Genomic DNA, 19,979 nt, shown 5'->3' on the forward strand with positions numbered 1-19,979 from the left:
GTTTGCAATGTGCGTCAATGTGCTATATACACAATTCTACTTCACCTGAATTGCACTTAAAATCATCAACCAATCATACACTTCTATTACAATGTAAGTGACTTCTGACTATTACTACCATACGAGCTCTGTCCACGCCTTCAAAACGGTTCCAGCCAATCATAACCTTATATTTTGGTGTGGGTGATTGAGCCAAGACTACACCATATCATAGCTTATACATGTCTAACATCAGCCTATTGCCATTTTGCACGATCTCCACGATGTAGGCTTATTGAGCTTCTCCACTGACCTGACAATTATTCATCATTATGCTGTCCGTTCAGAAACTGTTGGAGCAGTGTTCTCGAACCTAAGAGGAGGTTCTGCGTGCTGCGTAGGTCTGTACATCCAGGCAGCTTTCAGGTAAGCAAACCTTCGACTTTTCTTATGTAAGATCTTACTCAGCATTTCTATTTGTAGAATAAGCTTACAAGAAGAAACTCTAGCAAATTCAAACAGCAAATCTGATATAAACACTTGATGTTTGAGCAAATCACTATAAAACTAATCAAAACATAGCAGTAAGTCATCATACAATATAAACCTCACGGGGTTGATTTCTCTTGCAATATAATGATTCAACGGAGATAAATTCTAGTTTGCTCTTGAATCTGTCGGTCTGGGGACAGTTTGGGCTCATTCTCGAGGAGCAACCAAAGATTTTTCTCAGCAAGGAGTCAGCGGGATGCGATCTTTTGTCGTTGCTGGCGATCTTGTCAGGGAGAGGTTGTTCCCGGTGCGACTTACTTCTTGGAGATCTCTCTCGAGATGATCAAAGGCCCGTTCTAGATTTACCAAAAGACCTGCAAGGAAATCTTGAGTGATGCATCCATACGTCAAAAATGCAAATATGAAAGCTTTGACATCTCTTGAAATATCGGTTGGTTCCTTTTTCCCACTGGTGAGAAATGCCCTTGTTGCTTTTCATCACGACCTATGTCTGAGGAGGACTGATCATGGACCGTCTCACTGAAGTGACTGTAGACTTCTCATCTTCCGCTGCTTGTACAAAAATGTAAAGTTATTGGGGGTCTATCCTACAATAGGCGATATGAAACTCTTACATTAGTCTTTGGCTCACTTGTCAAAATTTTTCCTAGATCTGTCCAGAGCCACGTGGCCTCATAAACTGACTTTGAAACGTCCATTGGGCTTCAAGGCTAGCATATGACTACATCATTAGAGACAAATTAGACATGTGTATATCAGAGCTCACAATCAGTCCAGTGGATTGTCTTCATGATTTTTTTCCTTTTGAATACAAATCTCGCATCTTGTATCCCTGGGCGATTCGCACACCTTGTTGAAAAAGGCCTCGGGAGTATACAGATTCGTATACCAAAATCTCTTGCTTCTCATCATGTTTAACTTTGTAAAGAGCCTTTTTTCATTTCCTTGTCTCAAGCAGAAGGCATAGTGCTCGGCTTTGAAGGTTGAAACAAACTTCCTGTAGAATACACCTGCATGGAGCTACAATAACTTCATTCCTAACTCTCTTCCGTGCAAACCTCCAAGTCTTCCATTACTGTTTCCTTAAATCTCCCTAAAATTCTGGGCAAGCTAGAAGAGTCTGTTGCCGCGAATGGACGTGAACTTTTTTTCTGTCGACTCATTTAGAAGCATCTTTCTCCCATTTGGAGACATTCGTCTGCATTAGAAGGTCTTTTTTTCCCAATTGCTTTCTTGCTTCCATTTTATATCAATCGTTACGATATCTCTTCTGGTTTCATTAAGTACGAAATAATGTCTACCATCAGCAGTTAAACTTCAAATGAAGGCCACGGTCATGACCCCTTGACGTACCCATTTTCAAACTTATTGTCTTGATACCCATCATATTTCTCTGGATGTTCTTTGCCAGCGTTGCTATCTCCAGGAAAAACTCTTTACAGTGGCTGATAACTTCATTAAGTTGGAAAATAACCTTTTATTTCCACTTTAAGCTTCCTCACTCCAGCAATGCCAGCCATGTCAAGATAATTCCTTTGTTTTCAGTGTTTGTATAAAATCATGTCCCTTTAGCTGAGAATTACTCCTCTCTAATGTCTACAAGCACTTGCTTACGTTTTCACACTGACCGCTGAACTTGACAACTATCGCTCCTCTATCACCACAAGGACTACACAGGTTTCTAAATGGCGGTTTGTATCATTTCAGAGCATGAACTGTGCCAGCACACCCAGCCCCTGGAATACCATAAAATCAGTTCTCTTACTCTTAGACAAGCCGCAGCATTTACACCAGGTCTATTTTCCGTATCTGTTCTCTTCAGCTTCAGGGTTCCGTTTAAGGAATTTACTCCTTCAGTCGAGACACCCAATTTCAAAAGCAGCTTCATTTTCTGCCTCATTATATGAGGCTAAAGTGTGGAGTATTTAAGCTTTCCGTGTGTCGGGGGGGGGGGGCGGTAACTGTAGGCAATTAAACCCGACCGTGGAGCAGGAGAGTACGTCTTGTATGAGCATCTAGTTGACAGTTTGGGGAAAAGATCCTGGCTTGTGGTGCTGCCAAATCTGCTTTCCCGTCACTTTCACATTCTGTCTCCGCATTAACGTTGTAAATTCTCCAATGAATTATCAGGAAATGACAAGTAGACATTGCTCCAGAATCTACTAGGATCACTCACCCAGCCGATTTTTCTACACTCAACGATATTTGCAATAGCCCCTGTGTAACAGCCCTTTTCCCGCGGTCTGTTTGATCTAGGCGCGTCAGAATTACACGATCCGCCAAAGATCACATGAACTGAGGAACAACCGTGGACTCAACATCTGGGCTGGTTTGGCAGTTTGACACCCTACCATGGATAGAAGCCGCTCAACACATACACAGACATCGATGTTAGACCCATGGCAAAGGCTGAAAATGAGACTTTGCCAAATGCGTCTGACGCGATTTCCCAGTTGTCGTCCTCTGGCAGTTCTGTAGCAAGTTTTGACAACCGGTCCATGTCTTCTTGAGTATTCCATCCTATCGTGTTTCATAACCTGTGCACCTTCACAAACTTCAATTTGAACTCCTGCCACGTCGGTTACATTTATTCAAAGAGAGGAAAGGGCTGTTTCCCGCTGTTTCTGTTTGCACAAGTATACACAATTGCTGATACATAATTCACGATAAAATTGACACCGGGCTCTTCAACCAATAACTTTACTTCGACGTGAAGGTGACAATATTTTGTACCCGCCTACCTAACGGGCTAGGCCAACCAGATTTTGATGTATTCGTGTGAACGCTCTTTATTGTCGGCTCTCTATTATTATAAAAACTTGAAGTCTAATGATCATTTCTCGGGTTAAAAAAAATCTCAGCTCAACGCACTTCGGTACCGACAAACCGTCATATTATTTCAAGAAGGGTGAGAAGGCTACTTGAAAGCAAGTAGATAGATAGCTAAAAAATAAATAGAGCTTCAGGCAAGATTTGTTTTAAGAACAGTGCAATCTTCCAATGCCAAATTTAAACACATTACAAAACAACGAGAGTTGACTGCCACCAAAATCGCGAGAATGAAGATTTTTGTACTGGTCCGTAGGCATATCTTATCTTCTTCTGTCATATCTTCTTCCTTTCATAATTGAAAACACAACTCAACAAAAACAATTAAAAGTAACATATAAATCAAAGTGAAAGAAACAGTTTAGTGTGACTGAAATGCGATACTACCTGCCTGACGACAGTCGGACAATCGCCCCATGCGTGGGCTTTTGTTAGCTTTAGGACCGCTGTTTTCTTTCAGTTGTATTTTATTATTGTACAAAGCATCTACGTCTTGTTATCAATGACTTATATCAAGCGGCGTAGTGATTGGTTAGATGTACGCGTGTGTAGGAACGCAAAGGTTGAAATCGATTCCCTGAAAGGTTCGACAGTGTGATGGTATCGACATGGAATTTCTTAATCAACTTTGCACAATAGATCCAGGTTTTGCATTTTGTGACTTCTCTGCTTCATAACTTTCTGTTGACGAACAATTCACGCAGTGTTTGCCATAAAAGTCACTGAACATTGAGTGAAATCTCTAGATGCGTATGGAAAGGAACTTGCGTTACACCTGCAACGCTCCTGGCTAAGATTAATGACGCCTTTCTCCTATTAAATTTAATTCTCAAGCACAAACTGCATTCCCTACTCCATAGACGGTCAAAAAGCATGATGGACGTTATATTGTAAAATCCAGCGACGAAATAGAGGAAAACTACATTAATGACGACATCGCCATTACCAAAGACAAAATAAAGTAGCCACATAGTACTGAACAATGCAGTATAGCACAAACCAAAGCTTGTTTGTTGTACAAAATTATTTGGTAATCTGAAGATTTGTCATGTTCAAAATTAAATATCTGACATGTTGACCTATTTTTGATTTATTAACATTTAGATAACCACTTTAAAGTTCCAAACGATAAAAATTGTATCCATCCTAATATAAATATTTTAAAGTAAATAATTAAATCATTCTCCATTTCACATATATCATCCGACAATATATATCTGCGTAATATAAAAAGGAATTCAAAACATTTGGCTGAAAAATTCAGAAAAACTAAGAAGTCTAAAGGCACTTTTCTGTGGCCAAAAAATCTGAGTATAAAAGATATACAAGTGCATCAAAAATATATATCAAATATACACAAGCAAAACTGGACATATAAATGGATACGAATATACTACCCAGATGAAATGAGTAATTTCAGCAATAACAATTTATAAAATGATCTCTGCACAACTTGTAAGTTAGGAATAATTCATTGTTTTTTGCATCATACGGAAAAAGATCGATTTCAGGTACTTTACTCAATATACAACAAAGCATTAATGTTATGTTAACAATTTCAGGCGATAAATTTCTAGATAAAACAAATCTATCAAATATTTATGTCATATTAAGCTCATTCACATCAAATCTGCACAAAACCAATTCGAAAGTCAAACTTTTCTATTTGATCAAACGATAACTTTTCACACTGTTTGTCCATCGTTCAAAACGTATATGCCAAGCTCGATTGTTGACTTCATATATTGCATTTTACGAATAAATGAAAAATTTGCCCTAACGCAGTAACTTTACTCAATTACATCAATTTTTATCATGTACCGCATAGGTTTACAATTTTGCAAAAATGTACATATTAAGCATCATAGCAAATAGCCACAATTTACAACATGTAGAATAAAACGATTTGTGTCATTTAAGGCCTGGTTATAAAATTTGATATAAATACATGGGCTAAAGTTTATTTAATACACTTGAAATATAATTGAAAGCTTTACAGTTTCAAGTAAGGTGAAGACCTGTATCAAATCAAATTTAAATAGATCAAATAACATCTTAAACGTTTAAAACTCCCTTTAAAGTTGGCAATTCTGGAAATGACGTCCGTGTGATAAGGAAAGGTGAAGCCCACTTTTCATTATTACAATATTGCTCAAAAGCCTCTACTCAAGTACAATATTACTGTCCTAGAACCAGACGTTTTCCATTCACCATGCATTCTTTACATCTGTTTAGTAGATTGTGCATTCGCCAAAAATACTGCCGAGTTATTATGCACAAAAGGCTGATAATGTAATGAATTCTAGAGAATGAAAATCAGGAAGAAATCACACAAGGCTACTTGTTGTGTGTAAAATGTCAAGAACTGATGAATTCAAGTACTTACACAATTGTCATCAGACACGCCTTAATTTGTAACGAATGTCAGACTGAGTCTGCCGGTTTTATTTATAAATTTCCTCAGAAGTGCTTATTAAGATGTAACAAAGTTTTAGAACTTAAACTAGAAATCTGTTCTTGTCACGGTTAACCCCTCTCCTGCTGTCAGCCTCTTCATATTCCTCTACACAGCCGCTTCATCAACATCTGGTTCCTCAGACAGAATGTTCTCGATCTCCTCCAACAATCCATCTAGATTTTCCTCCTTGCAACGCTCATTGTCCTCAATTTCATCAAGGAGCTGCAACAAATAATAACATGAGAAGTTAAAACTTGAAAGTTAGGCCATTTATCATGACGCTAACCCTGCCTGGAAAATTATCTATCCATAAAGATTAAACGGAGAGCTTACCAAACTTATCAGGTATCCACGGTAACAGAAATCCAGATGCACTCACGTCTACTTTTATAGGTACGGTTTATTCTGCTCGGACACTTAACTTGCTTTGAGCAACACTGATGAAAGTTTGTTTATTGAATTATTATAATTCTAAAAGGGAGTGAACCATAAGAATGGACCAAACCTGCAAATTTATTCTGCTTAGAAGTCCACCTTACTCTGACATTTACAACTCAAGGACAATTCATGATATGAGTACAAATAAACACTGACGGATTCCACATCTATCTCACCTTCTGCTTGAATCTTCGCACAAGTTTCCAGAGCAGATCCAAAGTGCTCAGTTTGCTGAAAAGGCCAGTGAAGTTCTGCAATAAACAAAAACCGAACCACTCTTGTAACATTTCTTAACACTGTTAATTTCCGATATTGACTTCGAAACTCAGACATTGTGGCATTATTTGGGTATACATGAGTCAAGAGATTGTAATTATCAACCCCCTTTATTTTGTCATTGATTCGATGGGCCCATTTAAGGACTATCGATGTCCTGGTCTTTATTGTCTTTGTGGTCACTTCTTTGGCTTGTAGGGCAGGCAGCAACTTTACGCAACAAATGAAGCAATTCTATGCTCAGATCAGGCTGTATTTTATAACAGTGCAATTACATTGATATCACACGTCCATTCCATTAGCAATATGCGAGAAGATAACACAATTACTGATTACTAAATGTAGGTCCTGTTTGGCAATGACATTATACCTCGCAAGCTTTGTAGAGTTCCTTGTTCAGCTCTTGAGTGGGTACTGAAGGCAACTCTTCTACTTCTTCGTAGAAGGAGACAATGTCATCGTGGTACCTTGTCCTCTCTCTGCCATACAGCAACTTGTTGATGGATGTCTCCTGTGACAAAGAAAGCCCTTTTGTTCAGATTTACATACTATTCTCATGCATATCTTTTAAAGTGACATTCTGCAAATAATAAATTCTTCACTTATTATAAGTCTGCATGAGAAACCAATTCAAAGTTCAGTAATAGTTTTTTTCATATCGGCCGCCAACACCTTAAGACTGGCCACTAAGTTCGGATGTTGATTCAACTTACCCTGCCCAGCTTTTGGGTCTTGGTACCATGCGAATCATGGAATAACTGAGCAATGACGTCTAGGCTGGCTTCTACAGTGCGAGATGGGTGGATGTCAAAGATGTAGTCAGGGTGCTTGATGGCGTTAGCCCAGAAACGCAGTGGCAAACTGGGACGACAAAAAATAATCCTTATTAAATTCCTTACTAAACTCATTCTGTCAGCAAAGTAAATCCAGATTCTATTTCTCAAGAAAACAGACACATACAAGGGTCGGGAGGGAGGTCCCAAACCAAACTATGTTTAAAGGCCACAGTTTGGAGATACTGTCATTTGGTTAAATGTTTCAAACTTCAAAGTAATTGTTGAACGGAAGGTGAAGACAAGAGACAAAGCCAGGGAATCCCCACGATGTATTTAATAAGTCCCAAGAACATGTAAGGACCATCTAGCTCTTCATAGCCAATCTCCATACTCAGACTTCTGTCATTGATAAATCCATACTGTAGCTGTCAGGCGAGAGATTTGTTAAACACGTACATGTTGCTCTTCCAAACGTGGACTATGTCTGGGTCTTTCTCCAACAGATCATGCCGGTAAGCCTGACTGTCAAAGAAGTCAAACAGGTACTTGATGGCCTTGGGGGCACTCTCTACTGACAGAATGGCCTTGAACATGTTGTTCACATACGCCTGGACAATGCCCTGAACAAGACGTGATAAAAAGCAATTGCATAGTTTTAAAATGCTGTCAAAATAATCCAGTCTCCCTCCAAAACAGCATTTTTCAGGTTCACATAAGAGATATGAAAGAATGACACACACTCCTTGAAACCCTAGTTTCAATGGGTTAAACAAGGTCATAGAAGCAGCAACACCAAACATCACAGTAACACTGTGTTTGATGAAGAAGTAAATTATGTATTACAAATACGCTGTGGTACAAACTCTCTGTCAGTATTTTTTCCAAATTTAAAGTGCCCCTGCCAACCTTTGTCGAAAGGAGCCTTGGGAAGGAGATCTCTTTGATCTTGCGACGGGTTATCTTGTTCCTGGAGGTGACAACGTCCAGTGAGATGCATCCTCCTTGCTTTCTCCGTCTGCCTCCTTCCTCATCTGTAGGCCACTCCTCTTCCTGGGTCTTTCAGTGAAAAGGACAGGGATATTACTCTTGTGCTAGTTTGTGCTTTGAAAGATGTCTTCAAGAGTAAATCCATAACTGGGAAAACACTAGAACAATTTGTCTGAAATCTCCTTGAAACATCTGTCCTCCATCTTGTTATCTGAGGAACAAGGCTTCTCTGTCACATCTATTTCTCACCAATTTCACATCAAATAATTGTTTTATTTCTGTTTATGTTCCTGTTATCTTGTAGTCAATTATAACCCTACTTTCTAAATGCTTGTTTCAATCTCTCAAATACTGCAATACTTCTTTTTCTATGCAAACTCATTCAAAACCTTGCTCCTTATCCCAAGATGCTCCTGACCTAATTACATTCTAAACTCTTGACAAAACAGTCATGAAAAATGTCTTATTACAGCCGTCATGTAACACTCTCTCTGTAATGTTGCAAGTACACACATCATCTTCAAAATAGAAAGTCCAGGATTGTAAGACCTAAAATTGACCAGAAGAAACTGACCCTTGCTTCTAATTAGTTTCAAGATAATGAACTCTCTGAGTTTCTTACGAGATGCCAGTCGATGATGCCTTCCTGTTGCTCCACTTCAGCAACAGAGTAAGCTCGCTTGGTGCTCTTTCTATGCTGAATCTCGTCATCATCAAAGTTGAAATTAACTGATGGTTAGAATAAAACAACCAAAGCCTTGACAAGCTTCTTAAATACAATTAGTGCTTGCACCAGTTAAACGTAAGCGGTTTTGAGTTTCAAAAAAGAACAATTGCAAGGTAAGGCAACCTGTTTCAAAGTATCTGTGATAAAAAAAAAACAGCTGTAGAATTAATTACCCATCAGTGGGAAAGGTATATACTTGAGTGTTACACAAAACCTCTTGTTGCTTTTTATCACTACAGCACAATTAATTCCACACAAGATTGGTTTTAATTGCAATGCCAAACAATGATTTCCTCTTCAACAATGTCTCGGTCTTGTTTTGCAAAAATCTAACCAGCCTTTCTACCAGCAAGATTTCTATTCTGCATCAGAGCTATGCTAAAAAACAAGAAAAAGAAGCATTTGTGCCCGTTTTTTAGTTTGAGACGGTCCCCCCAAGATTTTAACATATTCAATGTAAAAAAATTCTTCTTCTACAACAATTTGTTTCTTTTGTAAGCATTTTTATCAACTGCAAGTTTTGACATTATTGCACGTCCTTCCTCATGGCCACACAAACAACATTCATCTCTCTAGTTTTGTTCCTTTTATGCACACGAATTTCCTTCTTCCCCAGATTGCACGTCCTGCCAAAAAAACAGTGACTGACGACCAAAAACAAGGGTTGGGGAAGAAAAATATATTCCAAAGAAAATCCCCTTTCGTTTATTTCTTTAGTTGCTGATTTTATTTCCCCTGGCAGCATGAAAAGATGAACTGAAAAGCATGTCACAATGAAGAATTATTTTTCGTGCCATACTTCCTTGTGCTATTATTCTCTGTTGAAAAACCGCTGGGGTGAAACTTATTCGGTCCACTGCTTGGACAAAACCTTTTAAACTCTTTGATATTGTATTCGGAGGAGTGCCAGGCTTTCTCACGATGCCTCACAAAGATATTTACTTTCAGGGTAAACTTTGCATGTATAGTTTGAAAAATAGTCGTGTATTTCCGCTTCCCACAGCTATGTTGAATATTCCTAAATTTGGTCAATCATTCCACGCTGTTCCAAGTCTGATGCAGAAAATTTGAATAAAATCCAACGTATAATGTAACATTCCAGTGAAACCCTTAGCCAAGCCAAGTTCCAATTCTTTAAAATCCCCTCTACACTTTTCCTACTTTGAGGGGGAAAAGTCATATCAGCTGACATGGACTGTGTTAATTAGAAAAAAATTCTAGTAGCTAGACAGTCTTACTGTTAGATGTGCCCTGGACCTGCAGTGCTCCAGAAAGTTTGGCATTTGGCACATCCTGCTTCTCAACCAAGACTACATGGGCACTGTCTCTAACCTATGGGTAACCAAGGATAACAGATTACCAGTGAATCAGTTGAATTTTTGCAAATTAAAGTCTTCTGTGGAGTGCAAATCAAAACAGATTACTTGTATTTTACAGCACAAAATAACTAAGCTTGAAATACAATTTTGAAGTGAAAACAAACAAATCGACTGAAATTAAATTCAAGACTGGCCTACGTGCATGGGGTCTGGGCAAAGATTTCACGGTGCCTATTTAAGGGCATGGATGAATGACCTCTAAGCAGAGTAATAACAAAGAATTTCGCTGGGGGAGGGGCTAAGCACAGACAGTCTCTAAAAAAATAATCTGGTGCCTGGACAACATGTACTTGTGGGGTTTGAGGGCACTGCTAACTCTTTGTTCGTGGGACAATAGGAGCTGCTAGCATTGTTTGGGGTGGGAGGAGCTTAACACACACAAAAAATAAAAAGTGGGTGCCTAGATATCAAGGGAAGCTTTGGGGCACAGCCAACCAATTGATGAGCATAGCTCTGTACAGTTAGGTATGTTTTCTGTAGATTTCCCTCCAACTGAAAAACTGTACAGGAGACTGGTACAGTTCTTGTGCGGTGGGAAAGCTCACGTGGAAATCTTGCAGCATGTTGATTCTGCGCCACTTGTCTGTCAATGGCCTCACGTCCATGTCGGTTAGAACTAGTTTCCCGCCCCTTCCTTGGCGCCATTCTGGAATGATTCAGTAGAAAAGCAATCATGTTCAGGGGGAGAAAGTGTGATGAAATGGCTTCAAACTACATTCCAATCTGTATAAGGAGCTGAGATGAAAATAGATCAAACTTTGATTCCCATCCATGCTTTTTGGTAAGAAAGTCAAAATAAGTAGAAAATTTTACATTTTTCAAAAGGATTTCTGTTCACTGAAATAATCTCGTGATTTGTTAGACGCCCGTCTAGCTAGCTAGACAAATCTATGGTATGTGCCTACAGCCAACAATACAGAAATCTCCTTAATATGGAAACTGGCAATGATGATGCCTGTCACGGTTGCAATGCAAAACACAGCTGTACGTGCGTGTGTAGAGTGGCTTTCCAACCCTATGAAATGCAAATTCATAGGCTGTATTTGGAATGCCTACGTGACAATAACTGTGGGTTAGAATCTATAGAATCTATATTAAAATAAGTGTCACAATTTTGAATGGAACCAGGAAATAGTGCTTGAAACCAGTTGGTACTTTTCATCATTTGTTGATAACCGCCAGTGGGATGGGCTCTTGACGAATGAGAAGGGTAAAAATAAGTTATTTGGAAATTACTTTTGAAAATGAACTGTTTTTAGACTGTTCTTCACTCTGAACTCCAAGGTGTATAGAAAAACAATTGTTACAAAACATCCAGCTAAAACTCATAACAGTGAGAAAGAACTCAATCTTCATATACTATCATAAAGCACAACATTCTTTTTTTTTCAATTTTTAATTTTTCTTTCCACATTGTTATGTTAAACGTCATGTTGATAACCAGCAGCTCTTCCGTACCAAGACTGACTTGATTGGCGCTTGGTCGGCTGGAGTAAGGCTTGTTACCATGGATGGCATCTAGTATTTTCTCCTTCACTTGGGAGATGGTGTCAACGTCTAGCACCTTGACTTCTCTGGTGGTTTTTCCACGCTCATCCATGAGAACAACAAGAGTCTATAGAAATAGAAAAATGTGTGATAATGTCTTACATTGGAGAAGAGACCATTATTAAGTCTGCACCAAGCTAAACAGCAATTTGAGAGAGATTATGTTTGAAATGATATTGGAATTGAGAAAAAAAGATTCAACTTCTCTTCACTGGATGAGGACAGTGACTTGTAAAATATGCACATGCAATTCTTTATTATTTTGGAAGTGATCCTGCTTTCTCACTTTGGACCTACAGTTTCTGTGTTTCTGTGACCTCTGCTCGACCTCTGAACCCTCCTGAAGTGATAGATAGACATAACAGGGGCTTGGCTACATTTTCTTAACAATTGTGTGCCTTGTGCCTGTATGACCAAAACCCTATTGGTTTTTTTAAGTGTGAAAATCCAACAGTTTTTTGGACGTTATTGGGACAATAATCACTCTGGTGCACTCCAAGTCATTCGTTCATGAATATGAGGGTACCTGGTGTCTTGGCCCCTTGGAATGTTGACAAAATGCTTGACATAACGCAACCTGTTCGATCACAAACCCTCCCGGCGGCGCCAAAATATAGACACGAGAATGTAGGGTCAGTGCAAATTTGAGGAGCATATGTAACAAACATGGACTCACGACTGGGTTGAATTTGACGTCTTCCTGTAGAAGTTTCTCGTAGTTAAGCGAGAAGCGTGAGCGACCAGTGATGACATCAATGGGACCACTCTCACTTCGATACTTGATGGCTCGGTACAACACAAACAGCGGATAGGCGGTGTGAAGCTAAATAACAAAGAAATGAAAAGGGTTTCAGTGAAGAAAAACAAATGACAAAAACTAATGGACAGCAAGGATCCGAAATGGAGAACAGGTAATGACTTAAAGTCAATTGTTTTCGAAGCTCAGAAGTGGCAGAAAGTAAGTCTGCATTTGGAAATTCGCCAAGTGTTTGAAAGAAATGCTGAAATCAAAAATTTTATAAGATGAAAATTTTATCAAATCTGCGAACAATGATTATGAAAGCTCAAAGACAACAGAGATGGAACTGCAAGCACAGGCAAACGTGAGCAATTGAGCAGTCTTCTTGAAAGAGCATCAAGTCTTACCTTAAGTTGATCGTAAAGGCAAAGAGCAACCCAGTTTGACATCAGCTTCTCAAGAATACTCTCGGTTCTGCAATCAGCGCAAGCATAAATGCCAGATCAGAATATTCATTCCAAACATTCACCTTAGATAATTCAGGCAAAAAAGAGTCTCAATTATGGAGAAAAAACGTTCAGAACGCAGACTTCCTTACCGGCAGAAAAGCTGGCGGGTGCGATTAGAATCAGCAGCATCCTCGATCATCCGGGTCATCAATGTTATCATGACACTACAGAACAAAGACAAGTTATGGCCTCTTACAGTCAGACAGAAATTTGATTACATGTCTCATACTGATGATTAAAAATGTGAAGGGAAGTAATGTATCCTAAAGATGATTCAAACTCATTAAAGAGTTAACAAACATGAGGCAGGCTGATAGGTTCGTAATTGAGATGTAAAAATATTTGATGTCTCATGTTGAAATTCCTTGCACTGTAGTGAGCCACTTTGAACAGGTGCACAAAGTGGGTTTGAACACCTGACCAAACTTATCTCAGGAGTTGTGATCATTTTGACAAAGTCTATAATAGAGAAAATTCACTTACTCGGTCATGTAGACCAGTTTATTCTCAAGAATCATCACAACCGTCAGAAGAGACGCAATGGATTGCCTGAAATGAAAATCAACAAAGATAAAAAGAAAAAAATTACAATCCCATATCTCAAATACTTCAATTTACATTGTGTACATCCTTCTATGAATGAATTTCTTTTGACTGTTTCTTCCTAATGCAATCACTGCTTCCTTTGGTTTCTTGTTTCTATTCACCTGACTTTCATGTCTTCTCATCACCTGCTATTTTTTGAATGCTGCAATTCTAACAATAATATCTTAAGTTTTTCATTACATGTCTCATCTTTTTGGTTGAATAAAAACATGAATTAGGAACTTGATAAACTGTGATATACTGTGCGACAAATCAATCGCATCCAAGGCAACTGGCAAGAACAGAGTTGCCAAACAACTTGATATCACAACCCAACTTTGCAGTGTAGAGTACTCAAAAGCAAAGAATAACAGTGGCGCCTTACTTTTCTCGGATGGACAACTTGGAGCCTCTCTCTTCATCCAGTGTTTGGATGAGCAGGAGGAGGAAGTTCTTGTTGCTAAGGAGTTGGGAGAACTTGTGCATGGCCCTCTCTACTTGCTCATTCGGGTGCTGGATGTACAGAGGAACAGTATACATGTTATTAGGATTGACACACTCACATCTTCAGCACAAAGCCTTAGGAATGTTTCTCAGCTTTGGGGTCAGACCTTTGGTTCCCGGTTTTAAGACCCTCTGGCTGAATGGAGCCCTGTTCACTGCTCAATATCACAAGATCCCATTGCGGCCAAAGGCTGGAGTAGTTTTTCACTTGGTTTCAATGTTTCACTTGCTGGAACTGGTTCTCGAGCATGATAGCTGACACCAGGATTTCAAGAACAGCCCACGCGCCGCTGAAGCATTCAGAACATCCATGACACCTGCCTATGTGTACCTCAGGCCCAGTTGACCGTATGATTACATAACATCTGAGGAATGTTGGAGGTGTGAGCAGACCTTTTTTCTCACCAAAGGTGAATGTTTTATATCAGTACCTCTTCATCTTCAGTGCTTGGCAATATCGCCTGGCCCGTGAACAGCATGTTGGTCGCATAATCTCGGTGACTGACAAACGGCATACCGGCCACTTCCAAGTCCCGGGTCAAATCCGTCATGTCAGTCTGAAGCTCCACAAAAGCTGAAAGACAGTGCGGCAGAATGTCATAAATTGGCAATATTTTCAAACACATGGAACTTATCTAGGAGCTCTCCCTAAATAGTAAAAATATGATCAGATTGATTTAGCATGACAGATCAGTCATTTGCCGCCTCTGAAATTGGAGGTACATGTGAACAAACAACATCGTGGCTGAGCAGAAAACAACTTTTGGCAAAATTTTGCTAAGCAAAAGTGAGCAGCGAACCAATCTCCAGTCAAATACTTTGCATGGGCCAGTAGCCAGCATGGGCTTATACCTGGACATGAGGTTGAGGGGGACACAGCTACACCATATCTGGCAAGGTCTTCCCCAGGAGCAATTTCAGGAGTAAGTGGGCGGGCCACAGTGTAAATGTCTTGTGGGAGGGCAGGTGAGATGTAAGCTAATGACCGAACCAAAGATGTCAGTGCTCGGCAAAGCAAAGGGGCCAATTCATATGCTGTGGCAGATGAAACCACTGCAGATATAGTCTGACCACTGAAGGTGGTCCAGTCATGTCAAGGCCTTTGTCACAGGCTACAGGAAATCAGTCCTGTGATTAAACTTTGATCATTAACCAGTACCACTCATGGCAACATGATGCCAACTTCAGAGCCGGATCACAGCAAAAAAAGATTCACCATAGTGCTGCCGGAACAGAAAGGTAATCAAATGTACGCACCTTGCCTGACTTCACCAGCCAGCGATTCCTCTAAGTCTCTCATGTCTTGCAAAATGAGTTTTGCCTCTCGTTTGGCTCCATACACCTGCGCCACAAAACAGAAGACCGCGATGAGGATGCACATCAAGATGGCCCCGCTGACTGACGCCACAATGGGGATGGTCGGATCGTTAGGGGGATACTCAATGTAACCGATGCGCACCCGCAGATTGCTGTGAATTACCTGAAAACGGAGACAAGCGATGAGGCCAAATCATAAGCCTGAAAAGTATACACGGATCCCTCAACCCAAAATATGATTCGGTTCTTAAGTTTAATTGCAGAATACCTGAGAATTCCTTCAGCTTGGGCATTTGCCATGCATGTCATTTGAAGAAAACCACCCCTCCCACAATCTTAGCTGTCCCATTACAAATCTTTTTGAAACTTGGCATACATGTAAAAAAAAAATCATCCCATTCGAGTACATTTGTCTAGTCTCTATTCAATTCAACAAGAGTTTATTGTTATTTAGAGTTAACATTTTCATGTTTCGATGTTTCTTGGGAAGGTGAAATTTTAAGGGAAAGTATGTCCTATTTTTAGGTCTCAAATTGACCATGACAATGCATAAAAACTCCAAGATGTCAAGCACGATTGAAAAAAAAATGCTCTGGGACGGTAACGGAGAAAATGTTCAGGGTCAGATTTATCACCTCTTTGTTGGGATCAATGTATCGTCTGCATAAGTACACTCAGCAGGTTTCCTTTTTTACAATATATAATGTCTTCAGTAACGTTTGATGAAATTGAGAAAAGTTGTCTTTTATTTTTCCTTACCCAAACCACAGGCAGACCTCTCTGTGTATCATTTCCCAAGAAGTCCCCAGGTGAAGGCGGATTGTCAGGCAGTGAACACTGGAGGATGGACTCTGCAATCACGGAGACGTCGCAGGTCTCAGTTCCGATCCTTACGATGATTTCATTAGCTGTGACTGCCGAGTCGATTCCCTCACCCTGCAACAGGTATTCCAGAGAATAACTTCCAAGAACAAAAGATAGCAATTTCCAGAAGTCAAAAACCTAAGTGGTGTCCAAGGATGAGGTATCATACTCTAGTCTCTATGGCCGTGCTCACATTGGACTATTTTTGGTAATATTTTCATGGGGAAAGCTGCTGCAATGTAAAACTTAACCATGGTTTGATCACATGAATGCCAGGTCAATAAGTCTGGCCATACCCATACGACCTCTGCTGTTTCCCCCAGTTTCAGTTTATGTATGACATCAGAGATGTGCAAAACAGACAACTTGGAAGCGCACAAAGAAAAAACTTTCCACTTTCCGGAAGTCCCATCTGGTGTCAGATTATAATGTCAGGGGGCGCCCTCAGGAAATTCTGAGAGAACATGCCACTGCAAAACTTAATCCGAGTGTTGATGCAAGGGAGGAAAACCAAATTGAAATGTTAACAAGCACTCCATGTGACTTTTTACAATTCTTAATCAAATGCAAATGCGATTTATGAACGTCCCTTTGTGCAGCCATTGTTAGAGCTTATGGACAAAAATTCCTTCCCATCTTGTCTTCAAATTTTTAGCAGTTTTGGCACTTTTCCTCTTGATCTTATCACAGTTAATGATAACGAAGCAAAGTTTCTCTCAAGAATTTACTTAAGGGGTCCTCTTTCTGCTCAATACACCTGTTGCTTTTTTAAATTTACGTGAACGTAACAATTTGAATTTGTCATGCTAAAAACACTGTTGCTATACCTCGTGATTCCGCTAAGCTTTTACTTAGTTACATGAGAGATGCCTGGCAACAATGCACTGTTCTCAATGGATAAGAAGGGCACAAAGGAACCAGTCCATTCCAGAGATGGTGGTCGCTATGCAAAAGCTTGCCCCAAATCACGAGGTATAGCAACAGTGGCTTTAGTCTGGGGAATTAAAATTGTCAGGTTTCTGTGCAATCAGATAAAATCAGAGTACCAGATTCTATTCAAATTTAACTCGCATGTGGCTTATAGGCATTGCTTTTTGGAGGCCTCCTCCGCTCATTATTATTCAAATTTCATGAAAATTTCATGCTTATTCTTGATTTGCCGACAAATAAATGAACTGAAGAGATTTTAGTTTCTTGGATACTTTTTTACTTCTTTAACCAGGAAGGTCCCTCTCGCCTCCTTTCTTATGATGCACACTTGTAACTGAACACACTTCCACTGAAATAGCTGCTACAGAAACTGATTCCCTGGCCCAATGAGCTGGGGTAATAAATGTACTTTGGTACTTTAGCTACCAAGTGCTACACAAGCACCATTAATTATGATTATTATTATGCACATATACAATTGTGTATTAGCCTACAATTGGGGACCCTTATTTTTGCTGTTTATTTCATATTTTCTACAACACTGTCAATTGCGGACCCTTCTGTGAATCAGGGACACTACTGTCTTCTCAAGGACCGACTGTCCTCTTAAGGACCGACTGTCCTCTTAAGGACCGACTGTCCTCTTAAGGACCGACTGTCCTCTTAAGGACCGACCGTCCTCTTAAGGACTGACTGTCCTCTTAAGGACCCACTGTCCTCTTAAGGACCGACCGTCCTCTTAAGGACTGACTGCCTTCCATTCATACAAACCATGATGTTCAAAGTGGAGCCCTCTTTCCTTCTGATTTCGTCTTCAAATTCGTAGTATACTGGATCCTGGAAGTATTCCAAATTCATACCGTTGTCCAGGGACCACCTCATTAGCTCGGTGACCCCGTCCATTATGAAGCCAAAGGTCACATTCTCATTGGCCGCAGCCCTGGTGAATCTCGTTATGTTTGGTGACGGGCACTGCATCATTATGTCGGATTCGCCGCTACATTTCTGAAAAACACAAACGAGTCTTTCTTCTGTAACGTGAGACAGACTGACTGTATTACAACCCACATATTTGGTCCATATTTCAAGATGCCAACAATTAAATGTGGTCCCTCCACAGCCAGACGCTATTCCATGACATTTCACTTGCCATGCTGAAGAGGCGTCTTTGTTCTTTTACCATGTTATTATTGATTTTTTTTTCATACAGTCACGATACGATAACTTTCGTAGGCTTAAATTGTCAAAGATGGCGGGAGGTGGAATGTGACAGTTTGGATTTCGGGAAGGGCAGAAACATGAGGGATGAGAGCTAGGCAATCCCCTCTCTGAGGGCCAGGATCAGTCTGTATGACCTCTCACCTCAACTTCCTGATTGCCACTCCCATCAAAGACAACAATCTGACGGTTCACACAAGTGTCAAGAGCAGTTCCCCGGACAGTTAGCAGGCGACCACCTCTGATTATTACAAAAATAAAGACAAGTAACAATCAGCAATACACAAAAAGTCTGACAGAAGAAAGTATTTTTTAATATACTATTCATCAGAAATGCATGTGCATAGACTGGTATTATCTTCTTTATGAAATGGAGGACATACACAGAAGCCTCACAGTACCATTTTCACAAGAAACAGACAAGTTACAAAACCTAGAAAGGAGACCGTCCTTAATAAAAACAAATTAATGCTTATAAGCGAATCTATGCACGGACAAAAAATTGTTTATTACATTCCGGACAATAATTAGAAGACAAGAGATGGTATGTACAATGCCGCAGGGCAAAAAAAAATGGACAATACAATTAAAACAAATGATATCCACTTACGAAATGATGCTTTTCAGGGGAGAAACCCTGGTGATGACAGGATTTTCAACGTATGTGTAAGTAGAAGATGAAATTCTTGGAGTTCCGTCAAATGAGATATTCAGAGGAGCTTCAAATCCAACTTGGCCTGCTGATGAAGTTACGCAATGTAACTGGGGTTCAAACCGTTCGCTGAGGATTCAGAGAAGGATTACAAGAATGCACATGAAGAGATGCTGTGTTTCACACTCACATCAAAGGTCGGGAGGAAAAGATGAAAACCTGTCATGTAGAGAATTCTTAAAAAAGCACTTGTCCTAATGCTGCATTTAAGAATCAATTAGAGTGGCTCATTACTTTGCAATGGGTTAGAATTTGATAACAAGAAATAATGATCTCTCAGTCTCAAGGAACAGCTACATATATTGGGTAGAACCTTTGAAAGTTCCAATGATAGGTGGAGCAAGGAACCTTTCAAAAAAAAAAACACTTTAACTCCCCGAGAAATCAACTAATGATAAAGCAGGATGTTTTTACCAACAAGGAAAAGGAAACTACAGAATTTTCAGAATCAAGGAAATCGTGGGCATGTTGAACAATGGGAAAATACACAATGGAGGAACTCACAAACTCACACAAGTGTGTATTTGCCTGCAACTGGGGACCCCCTATTGTTCCTCTTTTGTTTGTACTTTAACTTTTTTAGAAGACCACCCATATGTTTTGTACACAGTTGTCAATTGGGGACCCTCTGTCAATCGGGGACCTTATTGTCCTCTATTGTTCAGGGTCCAGATTGAATGCAGAAACAAAC

At 39.8% G+C, this 19,979-nt stretch overlaps 1 protein-coding gene and 1 long non-coding RNA gene across 5 annotated transcripts in view; one reads left to right on the forward strand and one right to left on the reverse strand.

Annotated features, from left to right (window-relative positions):
* Positions 1–112: 112 nt before the first annotated feature.
* Positions 113–17,617, forward strand: LOC147799430 (uncharacterized). Its single transcript, XR_015424999.1, has 2 exons — positions 113–405; positions 16,335–17,617. It is a non-coding gene; the product is annotated as an uncharacterized LOC147799430 (long non-coding RNA).
* The window catches only part of LOC110987194 (plexin-B-like), a 42,611-nt gene continuing 26,938 nt past the window's right edge, over positions 4,307–19,979 (reverse strand). For all 4 annotated transcript variants that reach the window (XM_087135595.1, XM_087135597.1, XM_087135593.1 and 1 more), the window contains 21 exons: positions 19,187–19,357; positions 18,721–18,817; positions 18,130–18,363; positions 16,324–16,500; positions 15,505–15,727; positions 14,679–14,821; positions 14,129–14,256; positions 13,642–13,707; positions 13,248–13,322; positions 13,057–13,123; positions 12,587–12,733; positions 11,821–11,977; positions 10,908–11,008; positions 10,222–10,315; positions 8,879–8,985; positions 8,176–8,325; positions 7,726–7,889; positions 7,207–7,354; positions 6,864–7,004; positions 6,394–6,468; positions 4,307–6,001 (listed from right to left, as the gene is read on the reverse strand). In XM_087135595.1, the coding sequence (XP_086991721.1) occupies positions 5,885–6,001; positions 6,394–6,468; positions 6,864–7,004; positions 7,207–7,354; positions 7,726–7,889; positions 8,176–8,325; positions 8,879–8,985; positions 10,222–10,315; positions 10,908–11,008; positions 11,821–11,977; positions 12,587–12,733; positions 13,057–13,123; positions 13,248–13,322; positions 13,642–13,707; positions 14,129–14,256; positions 14,679–14,821; positions 15,505–15,727; positions 16,324–16,500; positions 18,130–18,363; positions 18,721–18,817; positions 19,187–19,357 (2,782 nt within the window). In that variant the 3' untranslated portion in view covers positions 4,307–5,884. The remainder of the gene's footprint in view (positions 6,002–6,393; positions 6,469–6,863; positions 7,005–7,206; positions 7,355–7,725; positions 7,890–8,175; positions 8,326–8,878; positions 8,986–10,221; positions 10,316–10,907; positions 11,009–11,820; positions 11,978–12,586; positions 12,734–13,056; positions 13,124–13,247; positions 13,323–13,641; positions 13,708–14,128; positions 14,257–14,678; positions 14,822–15,504; positions 15,728–16,323; positions 16,501–18,129; positions 18,364–18,720; positions 18,818–19,186; positions 19,358–19,979) is intronic.

Source organism: Acanthaster planci, linkage group LG04, assembly GCF_054643075.1.
Source record: "Acanthaster planci isolate LZ-2023a linkage group LG04, COTS_SCS, whole genome shotgun sequence".
Classification (NCBI taxonomy): Eukaryota; Metazoa; Echinodermata; class Asteroidea; order Valvatida; family Acanthasteridae; genus Acanthaster; species Acanthaster planci.